Source organism: Heptranchias perlo, chromosome 21, assembly GCF_035084215.1.
Source record: "Heptranchias perlo isolate sHepPer1 chromosome 21, sHepPer1.hap1, whole genome shotgun sequence".
Classification (NCBI taxonomy): domain Eukaryota; kingdom Metazoa; phylum Chordata; class Chondrichthyes; order Hexanchiformes; family Hexanchidae; genus Heptranchias; species Heptranchias perlo.
This window is the reverse complement of record NC_090345.1, coordinates 28,899,575-28,912,314: the sequence shown is the minus strand read 5'-3', so window position 1 is coordinate 28,912,314 and position 12,740 is coordinate 28,899,575. Positions and strand designations below refer to the sequence as shown.

General features: G+C 38.9%; 1 protein-coding gene across 4 annotated transcripts in view; it reads right to left on the bottom strand.

The window, feature by feature from the left end:
• mgmt (O-6-methylguanine-DNA methyltransferase) overlaps positions 1–12,740 on the bottom strand; it is a 372,467-nt gene that overhangs the window by 22,061 nt on the left and 337,666 nt on the right. For all 4 annotated transcript variants that reach the window (XM_068002376.1, XM_068002377.1, XM_068002375.1 and 1 more), the window contains one exon: positions 2,935–3,074. In XM_068002376.1, the coding sequence (XP_067858477.1) occupies positions 2,935–3,074 (140 nt within the window). The remainder of the gene's footprint in view (positions 1–2,934; positions 3,075–12,740) is intronic.

Here is a 12,740-nt window from a genome sequence, read left to right as displayed (position 1 = left end):
ATAGACAGAACTGATGATCTGATGAAAGATCCCTATCATATATCTGCCTTTTCTCTGTTCAGATTTGTAATTCCAATATTTTTTGGTTTTATTTCATAAAAGACTTCACTAATATGTATTGCAGATAGCAGTCAAATACATAATGGGCCAAATCTTGCTGGAGCAGGGCATTTCGCAGCATGCACCATTAGTTAGACTTTTTCCTGCACCCTTCAGCTTGACTATAATTTGCGCCGTAACTTGCTGATAGTGCAAACTGGTAAGGGCAGCGGGGCATCTGGGACCTTAGTGAAGGGCAGGACCAACGGTTTATCTACTTAACCAATGAGATTTAAGGATTGAGAAAAAAAGAGGAACGACTGAGAAGGGTGAATTAGAGTCAAATCAGCTACAGAAAGAGAAATAAAGAGAGGGAAAGAAAGAGACAAAGGAAAAGAAAGAAAAACATTTAGAGATTTTTAAAATTTCAAATTATAGGAAAAATTTACTACATGCAGGAATGAGACTCAACCATTTTAAATTGTTCCCTTTTTGGACTGAAGAGATTGATTGGCATTGCATTAATTATCATGTTGTAATAAGGGTGCTTACGCTGTTAATTATGAGCCCTAACTTTCTGCAGCAGGTTTAAGGACAATTCCAACAAATTCTTAAAAATAACAAGGAGGCTAAGGGCGAGATGCCGTTAGTGTGAGGCAGAGAGCAGAGTGGAATAAATCAACCAGCCAGTTCTGGCGATTTGCAACTCGCGGCATATCTCTTCCCCTGAACTTGCTAACCGTTTTGCACATTAATAATAGCGTGCATCGTGAACTCGCCATTATTTTTCCAGGAAGATTTGGCCCAATATTAATGTACTCTAGTTACGATTACTTTATCTTAAGAAACTTATTAAACTTGGCAGAAGTTATGTAATATTTGAATACAGTAAGTGTAATTTTTGTGGCAAATCTGTTCTTCTGTTTACAAAATGGAACAACATTTTAAATACAAAATGGTCTTTCTGTTTCCTGTGCAATCATACAGCAACATAATAAACTGCTTAAATTTAAAAAAAGTATTGTAACAAAATATAACAAACTGTTTCAATCGTTTCTAGTTTTAAAAGCTTGATTATATGATGGTGGCCCAGTAGATCTCATAGTTAAGCCTTGAACTTCTAACCGCAGTGCTGACAGTTTGAAGACATGATTTAACAGACGTTGAAACTTGCCTGCCCTCAATGGGAAACTTTGCAAGTTCTCAATTGGGTTTGCTGAATAGAGCACTGTGTGATTATACAGCACTACACTGGAGGAAAAGGGGGAATGAGGTAAAACTGACAGGTCCAATCCCACCTTACAGAAGTAAACTTTATGTCATCTGATTACAGAGGACCATTGACTCTAACTACAGAGCAGTCTCCCATCCAATACCTTGGTTAGTATAGAATCAAATGTTGGATTCAATGGATGAATCTGACGTCCACATTCATGCCCTCTGTACTATGGCAGTTTCATGAGCTGTTAGGTTGGGGAAAAAAATGTTACTGCTGTTGACCTAAACCACTCTTGCGTGCTGCCCAGTGATTATCCTTCAAGCTATCCTTGTCTGCTGTGCAGGAACTAGTTGAAAAAAACTGGGTAAAGAGTAAAGTAATAAAAAAACAGAAAAATTACTTTGTCCAAACATGCAGATAGGTAGGCAAAACATTTCTGTGTGCAAGAACATGCTGGCTATGGTAGACTGACAGCTGACAGCCATTTTTTTAGCACTGCCAGTTTTCTCCTCATGCCTCAGAGTGAATTTGCATCAATTTAGGGTTTGGGAGTTAGCATTGGTTAGTTCAAAAGTTATATGTTATCTTGTTTGTTTTCAAATGAACCTAACAGAGGTGGGCAATTATGTTCTCCCCATGAGATATCACATTGGGAGACCTAAAAAGCAGGAGTGTGTGTATCTTTGTGTATGGGAGGGAGGAGACTTTGTATAGTTTGGCCATTCAGACTCATGCCTGTAGTTTAAGTTCTCCCTACAGATTCTCCTCATACAAAACACAGTCTGTCTGTTTGTGCTGATTTTTTTTTGTGGTGATTTCCTCCCTCTTTTTCTCATCCTCCTCTTCTGAAGATGTTGGCTGTTGCTGGGGTATGGTTCTAACCAGCCAACCTTCATGTGTGATACAGGTGTGAGTCTGGACAATGAGTGTTGGCTAGCTCTTTTATCATGGCAGTCGTCACAGCCAAGCCAGACTCTGACAACTACAGATTGTGCCCTTTGCGGCAGGGACCAGAACAAAATGAAAAGGAGCACTAACTCTGGTTGATTTTTTCACCCTCCTCCGTCCAGGGGCACTGAGGCAATTATAGCAACCCAAATGACAGCCTAGCTGAGATAGCTACTTCAGCACAGACGAAGAATTGAACCAGTGACCTTCTGGTTTGTGGTGGTTCAATTTTGCATTGCTTTCACCAGTTGGGTCATTGGAGGAATTCATACGTACATTTTCATTATCTAAGCAACATAAATATTGCTTGCAGAAAGATAATTTGAAATGTTATTTTCTCTATTGCATGGACATTTGCGGTTTGCAAAGATACATTGTACGAATGTGAGCTCTCAGCAGGGAGCCTCGCTGGAAGGGAGCACACATTGTGAACAGGTTCCCCACGAGTCTCTTATCATTAATTATAATGGATGGAAAATGGTGGGGAGTGCACCCACGACTTCCTGAAATGGTGAGGCTCCCCTCTAGGAATGCACACTTCCAAAATTAGCCCTACAGTCTACGGAAATAAATGATAAATATTTTAATTAAAATGCTTAAAACATACCTTTGTGATCAGAACTTGCTATTATAGTGGGACCATTTCTGTAAACAAAATGAGCTGGTACAAAATGTAATTATACAATTAGCATAATTTCTCATCATTTCAGATATTAACATAAACTTACAGGATTACTTCTCATGGCTCCTCCCACAGCCCTCACTGCTTTTGAATTGCCTGCCAGTGTTGCTAGCTGCTTGTAAGAGGCCATTTCTCCGAATTTCACGTCACTCAGCAGGATCTTCAACACGCTGCAGGTGAAGGTAGCTGAAGAAAAGAATAGAGAAGACTGTTCAGGTGGTTTACAACAACTCCCAACTGTTCATACACATACGCTGACCACTTTGATATTAATGACCATGAAACCTTCTTCAGCACTCAGTTGATTTGTTAAAAAGGGACGTTTCACACAGTTACCAATTTTTATTTAAACTGACGAAAACACATCATGTAAAATAGTGTTTATTATTTATTGTTTTTTTTATTCCAGTGAATCATTTTAATACTGATAATATAATTTTAATATGGGTACAATATTATGAAATTGTGCAACAAAACCAGTGTTTGCAAACATTTGCCAAAATGTACTATATTTGTTCTCTTTGATACAAGATAGAAAACTATAATCTAGCTAACCCTGTTGTATTCAGATATATGGACTGTTTGATATACAGAAGGTGTCAGTCAGAGTAGTAAAGGGCAAGTTTCAGGAACTACAAATAAAAAGAAAAAAAATGCAAAAGCTGGAAACACACAGCAAGCTCGTCAACATCTATAATATTTGGGTGTGTACATTTTCTCAGAACTGAAGCAATAAGGTGCTTTTCACTTTACAAATGCTGACAAACCCATTGTGTATTTATAGCATTTTCTGTATTTATGTCTGGAAATACTACTTTACAGAGGTGATCAACAGCTGGAATGGGTTGCCAGGACCCTGAGCTCATTTAAGAAAAAGGTAGATGCTGTAATGGGAAGAATGCAGGCTTGGTAGTTTGAAAAGAGGAGATTAAATGGACCAAAGAGCCTTCTTCATCTGAAGCTATCTTGTGGTTTTCAAAGATCTTCAATTGATCTCTGTATGTCTTCAGATCCAATGCAATGTTTATGTAAACAGATTAACATACAGCAGCTCCATACTTAGATTCTACAAGGAACTAATAGGCAAACTATCATGGCCTAGAAATGTGGCTAGGCATCGCCCATTTTTTGGGCACTAAATGACCTCCAATATGGCAGGCAGGAAGTGCCTGCTCATTATAAGCCAGAAGTGTGCCGCTTGCCATATTGGTAAAGGCCAAAAAATATGCAAGGGGCCTAACGCCTGCAAGATTGGTTTGCCCTGAGGCAGCCAGCAACAGAGCCGGCTGTACTCAGGAAAACCAGGCCGACATGTGGCCTAACAGGTGGTACTTAAAGGGAATGCCTGTTAGGCCGTAATCAACAAGGTAAGTTTTAAAAATATACTTACCTAAATGTGGAGCCGGGAAGAACAGGAGTGCACCTCCCGACCACACATTAAAAGAACGCAGGCTGCTTCTCCCCCCCACCCCCGATCGCTACTGCTCCATCCCCGCTGGCCGCTGCTACCTCCCGACCCAATTGCCCCCTTTCTTAACCCGGTTGCCACGGATCCCTGCTCCAGAATTTCTAGGGCCATATCTTACCAATGACAGGGTTCACTTATGAGTATGTGTCACTGGTGAAAGTTAATTTGTTGTTACTAATGAGCATAGCCACTGGTGAGGTTGACCATAACCAAGTTGTGATCTTCACTCATAAGTTATTTGGTCACCACCAGTTTTGCAGATATTTATAATAATCACACAGCCCTGACATTTCCATTATGTCTTTACGATCAATGATAGTTTGCAATGTTTTATGGCTGTAACACAGGGTTCTGATTGTGTAAATGGTTCAGTTTTTGTTCTGATTATATGTGACATAATCAAAACATCACAAATGTATCACAACATATGGAGAGAGAAAACGTAACATTCCACTGTAGCCTACAATAAAATATGCTGTTCAAATCAAGTGATGCTACAGTACAAGAGTTCAAACTACATGACTGGAGTATTGAAACATGACATCTTTCGCTGTTTCTCAAGACATCTGCTATTGGTAAAAAAATTGCCCCTCCCCCATGATCTCCAGCTTCAGGAAGAACAATGCAGGTCTGAGTTTCAAATTTTGCTCTTGTGATGTGCAACTTCATCTCAACCTTTTGATCTACAACTGCTTTGCAACATTCTTTAGTCAAGAAGTACCATATTCATAATCTCACTCATTTTTCATAATCTCACTTATTTCTTAGTCTCTATGTACTTACCTGTCTCTTTGGAAAGGATCCCATATTCCATAGAAGTTTTAGATTATATCACCTTATGGTGTAACATTGGTCACTTTATGGCATCATAAAGCAGCAATGCCCTTCAGTCTTTAACTATTTTAACAGAATTTAAAAAGTGACCAACTGTGACTAATGAGGCCTTTGTCAAGCATGGGATAAAGTCAATATACCACACCAAGTCAGTCATTGCCAATCAGAACAATTAAAAATGCCAATTACAAACTACAAAGATGGGTCTTCACCCAAAACATTAACCGATCACCAGAAATGATGTAGTACAGACTCATTTTACGGCTGACCAAAGAATAGAGTGGAAGTAAAGGTCAAGAATACAGAAATGCTAACTGCTTTTACAAAGACTTCAATCGGCATTTAAAATGCTAGAGATGAGAAGTCCTGGAAGGCATAAAAAGGCAAACTCAAACAGATTGTTACAGGGCATTAAAAATACAAAAGTTGAGAAGAAAACCTTCAAGGTGGAAGGGCTATAAATAAAGGAATCAGGAGGGAAAAAAAATGCTTATATTTACATGGTTCTTCCTCATAACTCTCAGAAACATCTCAAGGTGCTTTACATAGAATGGATTACTTTGAACGGCAATTATGTAGACAGTGAAGAGGTAAATAGAGTGGGAGGACGCTCGTGTGGAGTATTAACACCGGCATGGATCAGTAGGGCCAAATGAACTGTTTCTATGCTCTAGATTCTATGTAATTCTATGTAACAAGGCACCCATTTGCAAATAGCAATATTCCACAACAGAAATTTGATGAATGACTAATTAATCTTTTTGGTGCTGTTGGTTGAGGGAGGAACCTTGACCAGGACACTGGAACTTCCTGCTTTTCTTCGAATAGTGAGTGCTATATAATCTTTAACATCTGCCTGAACCATTGAAAGAACCAGACAGGGCCTCGGTTCACTGTGTCATCCAAAGGACATCACTTCGCTCAGTACTGCACTGGAATATCAAGTCTTGATCATGTGCTCAAGTCTTGGAGTGGCGACTGAACTCACCACCTACAAACCCAAGGTAAGAATGGTACCAACTGGGCCAAACCAATATTGGAATGGAAAATCAGGAAGACATCTAAGATCTGAAGGTGCTGAAGTCAATATTCAGAGTCACAGGAACAAAGACTATGAGTAATTGATGAGATATGAAGAACGATTCCATGACTGTGCTCAGGGTGGGAAGCCATGCTTGCCAGGAGCATAGGTCACGGTATCGGGGCTATCCCTGACCCACATTCCCTCTTGAGCATGGGACTACAATTCCTTAAGTTTGCATTGAGGTTTGTTAGAGCAATGTGAGAGGCCAAAGATGGTAAGGTGAGAATGGGTTCGAGTGTTGATGTGATTGGCCCAGGAAAGTCAGTTTCATGCTTGCAAACTGAACAAAAATGCTTGGTAAAGTGTTCATTTAATCTATGTTTGGTGTCCCTAATGTAGAGGAGACTGCACCAAGGGCAGAAAATCCTTACTTTTCCTACTTGATTCCTCCATTTACATTCTATTGTGCGCCTGCTTCCATTTTAGAGCTGTTTTAGTCACTTGTTTTTTGAATACCTTTTCACAGTCTGACTGGGATGATCTTTACATATTCAGCATTTTTCTCCTCTTTTCAGCATTTAAAAAAATGCTTGCAAGCTGTTAAATCCATTAGCTGCCTCTTTGTTAAAGTAGTTAGCATATGTGTACTTTTAACCTTTACCTGTTGTTCTCCCCTCTTTGTTTTAGCGAGGCTTATAAAGGGGCTCTCCTGTCTTTGCTATACTATTCTGACAAAAGGCTCACCACCCAGAACATGAACCATCCTTTTCCTTTCACGTGCTGTCAGAGTTGTTGTGCATTTCTCAGGCAGGACAACAATGGGGACCCCCTGATTATTCTTTATTCCCTTCTAAGACCAAACAGCCCGAGATCCCCCCTCTTGATTGTTGTCCAGCACCTCACATTGGAAGAATGTGTTTCCATGTGTGTTCTCACAACCTACAAAGGGTGAACACGTAAGTTGTGAGGGTGTCTTCCCACCAGTGTGAGTTTAGAGTCGCAGCAGAAACTGTTGAACACAAGCAGTTTCCAATTGAGAGTCGATTGAGAAAGTAATACACCGTTTTCCTGGCTGATTTTATGTGAGCTGTGACTTTATTTCTACAGCTTCTGGCAGAAACCCCATTCTGGATGCTAGGGCTTCTTAATAGTTACACCTGAAAAAACACACTGGCCGTTATGATCACTCGTAAATTAAAGTAGATATTCATTCTGTAGTTTATAATAAAAAATTCCAATCAAATAAAACTGCCCATTTCAAAGCAAAATGTCTCTGTCCCGATTATCATGCACCCTTACTGGTTATGCAAATCTATTCACTACAGTTTCTGTCACCCATTAACTGTTACATTACACGGAGGAAGCACCAATATCTATGGTAGGAATAAATCCATAAAACTTATTTTTAAAGTTATTTTGTGTTGTGGTTTTTTCCCCTTTATTTACTGATGGTATCTTCCAGAAGCCTTTGCCTTTATTTGGTGCTGAGAAGCTATTCACTGTTTTCAAAGATGATAAACAAGCCTGATGTATCTGTTGCTGAATGTGAATCCTCCCAGAATGCAGCTATAATGTAGAAAGAATCCGTGGCTGCTCAGTAAGATTTTTATACCATAAAAAATAGCAAAATTGTATGTTAACATTTACGGTGGTTGATCCTGTATTCATATTCTGCATTGCTGTTTGTAAATTCTCTTTATAAAATAGATTGTTCTTTCAGTCTTTTTGTCAGTTAAAAGACCTATTCATGTTTTTTCTTTACTATAAACCAAAATATTGCACTACGCCTTGAATCAATAACTGTATTAACAGTTTGGGCCCAATCACTGTCCAGCCCTATAAATCATCTGTTTCTCTACAAGTGTGTTTTAGGTTTACAACTGTCTTTTAATATTGTTAGCATCAAAGGCTTTAATTTTGTGAACTTTTGCATTTTTTGCTTATTCTGTTTCAAAAAAATAAAAGTGAAGACATTAATCATAATTTCAGGATTATCACTCGAAGAACGGAGGGGGTTAGTCAGAGGAATTTTTTTCACACAGGTGGTTTTTATAAGATGGAATGTTTTACCCCAAGTGGCTATTGAGGCAGAGGTTATAAGATTGTTTAAAATCAAAGTATTTGGATAAATATTTGAAAAGGAAGAATATTTAAGGATTTGGGGATAGGGCAGCAAAATGGGATTAGAGTAGATAGCTCCAGTAGAAGAGTTAGCACCAGCACAGACATGATGGACTGATTGACCTTCTGTGCTGTGATTTCTATGACTTTATGAAAGACGTGTGAATCTTGTAAGTTCACTACCATATTTTTCTGTGGCTATTTTTCTTAAGGTCTGCGAAGGTTATAGCTCAAGGCCTGGACGTTCCTCTTGGGTGGATTTGCTGTAGGAGTGAGGATGGGACATCTGCTCGCTGCCCTGGTCCTATCTGAGTTCTGGCCCAGTTTCCTCCATTGGACCTTAAAAATGCAGAGCAGACTCTGAGTGTGATCTCTGCTACCAAGATAGAGTCTGCCACTGCCAAATGGGAAGAGGAGGAGGAGGAGGTATCTTAAAGGGGCACATGAACCCTGACGGGGTATTTGCAAAAAAATTTACAAGACTCTCAAGGAGAGCCACTGTACCTCTGAAAATAGATAAGAGGAGTATTGAGAGATATAGATGAGCCAAGTACTAGTCCCTCTTACTCCAACATTCTGCTGAGCAGCACTGCCACCACTGCCCCAGGGACTACTGACACCTTACCTTCTTGGTGGTTCCTGGGGTTGGAAGTGGCATGGACAGAAGGTAGGTATGTTGGGTGGGTTACCGCTCTCCACTTTCCTGCCATCGTTTATTTGTAGTGGCTCAGTGAAGAGGTAACAAGTGGCCTATCATTTATTTGTAGTGGCTCAGTGAAGAGGTAACAAGTGGCCTTCACTGCTAGGGTGTGGGGAAGGGGAGAGAAATTTAACTCAGGATGGGGATGTGGCAGTCGTCATCCCTGTACAATTGTCCCGCATTTTCCGCCACTACTCCATCCGATTTAGAGTGATATAGTGGAGGGAAAACCAATCCCAAGACTTAGAGCGAGTGCAGAACCAAAGTCTGTGGAAAATGTGAGTCTAAAAGGTTTTCAGTAGAACAAACAGAGAAGGTTAACTATTAACCTACAAGGAAGAGAAAACAAAACCATTAGATAATTATTTGTGTTTAATCTTTTACAACTAATTATCAGTAATCACAAGCTACAGTGAATATACTGTTGCAAATTAACGGTCACATTACCACCAGCAGAAACAAAAATATTTGTGCTACTAAAATTTGATGATCTAATATATATTCATATTTATATCTAAAAATATTTGCAGTCTCACTGCACTTATGCTTCCATATTTGTTATGTCTATAGCAATTCACATTCTAAACATATTCACCGTCCCATTCCAGTTTGAATTTTACAATACAAGCCACCATTTTGCATATGTTTAATGGCCAAGATAGCAGCTACACGTGCAGTACTTGACAAGTCATGCCAATAGCTCTAGAGGCATGAAACAATGCCAGCTTCAGTAAGAACAGCCATCAGAGGTTGGTATTCTGTGCAGCACTGTGAGTGCAGAACAACACCAATACAAGTGAAGGATGGCACAGAAAAGTGCCAAAAGGATCGCTTGTCTTTTACAGGAAGATATCACATACTTAGGAAAACAAGTTGCAATTTCTTGTCTTCTTTTGCAACAGTGGCATCTGTTAAGTTTTACAATGCACTTAAAAGACTGGGTTTACTGGCACAGTGCCTGGTTCTCCCTGACGTTTCCAAGGTCACAGAACCTTGTCCGATGTAGCAAACAAGCCGTTAGCACTTTTTAAAAATTGTGATTTCTGATATTGTATATTGCTTCTTGGTCTAAATTTCTTGTGACACAATTAAACCTTTGTTACCATTAAAGTTAGAGAAAGAAATACAGATACACACAGACGGTGCACTGCTCCACACAAAACAACTGTTTATCATGTACTTTCATTAATATCCATGTGTAAAGACAGAGGAGTTGTAGACAACAAATTCGGCAGAAGTGATTTAGTTGATTATTCCGTTCATTCAAATATGCAAATATAGTTTGGTTACAACATGAAAGCATTTTTGAACGATGCCCAGCACCCATCCTTAATTAACACTCAGATTTGTTTGCTTTCTTGCCACTATTTTTAGCCTGGCACATACACAGCTGATGTAAATATCATAACGATTTAAATTTTTCTTCTGGCTGTTCAAAATGCTTTTTAAGCACACTATTCGACTTCAAACATTTTGAATTGCCGCAATTGAATAATGTCTCTGTATGATAACAGTCTTTGCATCCGTGACGATAATCGGTCACGCAACAGAACAGATTTTACTATACACACACTAAATACAGTAATCAGATATGAAAGACTAAAATCCCTCATCAAAATCATTGCAAAACTCAAGATAAACATTTTGGCACAAGACAAAGAACTTTGTGAATCCACAGAGGATCCACAGTGGGCAACTATAAAATCCACAGTTCATTCTACGAGGGAGGAAAACCAATGCATGTGGGGGTGGGAAGAGAAAAAAGACTTGCATTTATATAGCACCTTTTGCAACCTCCGGGTGTCCCAAAGCGCTTTGCAGCCAATTAAGTACTTTTGAAATGTAGTCACTGTTTTAGTGTAGGAAACTATATATAGGGAGGTGCCTATAAGTAGTTTTGGTAAAATTTTTCTCACGTACATAAAGTAAACACCATTTTTCACGTATGTGAGATAACATTAATTCATTCCATAAGTTATTTTCTGCATAAAAATGACATTAAAGTAATTGTAATTCCTATGTTATACGTTTTACAATTTCTTTCACATCAACGCTGCATATTCAGTTCAAATTCTATATTAATACTGTACTGATGTAATATGTCAGTACTTTATTACACTTCAGCAGTTACTAACTGTACTGCATGGAACAATGCTATTACTTACTACACAGTATATTACAGTTGATATGAATAGTGTTTCGTTAAAGACTGGGTGATGGATTGTGCATTTACAGCAGGAACTTGAATAAACGTATAAGTAGATATTTCAAATGGTACAGAATTTAGAATCTAAAACCAAGCACTGCCTGTCTATCAGAAAACATAATAACTTTATTGGAACAATCTGATTAATATTATGACCCTAAATGTACTATAACTCAGTATAATCCATGTGTTATTAGAACAGGGTCAGCTTAAGAATTAACTTTTTTGTTCATTAATTTACAAGGATTAGTAGAGGTCACAAGACAGCAAATCTATTTCAGTTTTTATGAATCTGTTTTCAAAATGTACTTAATTTGTGGCACTAGGGTGTCTTTGGGGTTAAGCAGAATGGTATGTCCCTCTAATTGCTTTCTATTCAGAGTAAATTCATTAGATAATGTTCTCTTCAAAATTCATGAATCAATTTAACTGAAGAAACCACATTAACAGCTTTTGGTTCATTAGCACATGTAGTTCGGATACCAAATGACTGCTAGTAGGCTTTCTTTAGGCAAACAGATTTTGTTTACAATCATTACTTAAAAGGGATTTGTTCAAAAGCCAGTTTTTTTTAATGTATTAAAATTGTGACTCGTTTTAGAGTGGGTTTGGGAATCTGTCCTCTTGTCTTAATGAGTATATATCATCGCAAAGAACTACTTTCCTGGTGCCAGGAACCAGCTCCAGGTTCCTTTGGATTTTAGACCCACTAGGGTAATAGTCTTGGAACTTTACCAAACCCTTGAAATAAAATGAGCAGTCTGTGTAAATACAACTGGAGCGTAGAGTAGCTCTGAGAAACTGCCCGGAACAGATCCAAAAACATAATTTGCGGGTGAGGCCAAATTGCTATGGGTATGACTGCTATCCAAATTTGACTGTACCTTTTCCACTGTTCATACAAATTTGTTTGGTAACAATTATAAAAAGAAATACAAGCAACCACTTCACTGAAGGCAACCTAGAGCAAAAGTGCAGAACATACAACATATGCCAGACATCTTATACCAGCCCGGCAGGTTGCTCACAAATGAATCCTAACCATTTCCACAGTAAACTATGCTGGCCCAGTTGGAGTGATGTTTCTAAAGGTGGCCTGCTTGTTTATTTTACTAGTGTTATGTAATATGAGCTAACACTTCTTCTAGCTTGCAGTTATTGTTCGAGGCACAGTTGGCCTATGGCACAAGACTCACACGTACAGTGCTTAGCAGTGCTGAAACTGCTCCAAGTCAGAACCAGCATAAGGCATGCACGTGCACAGACCACAGAAGGAAAAAAAAATGACGGAAAGAATACAAAAAAAAAACTGACAAGAGAGAGACACAGCACATTCAAGGTCTGGTGCACTGCAGCATGGCATCATAGGATCTGGGTTCGTGACAATAATTTCCCACATGCCGTGTCCCTGATCTTGGCTGTGCTGTCATAGGGAGGAAGTGAGCAAAGGTTAAGCCCTTCCCTACATGGGAGAAAATCTATGAGAAGACTCAATGCCC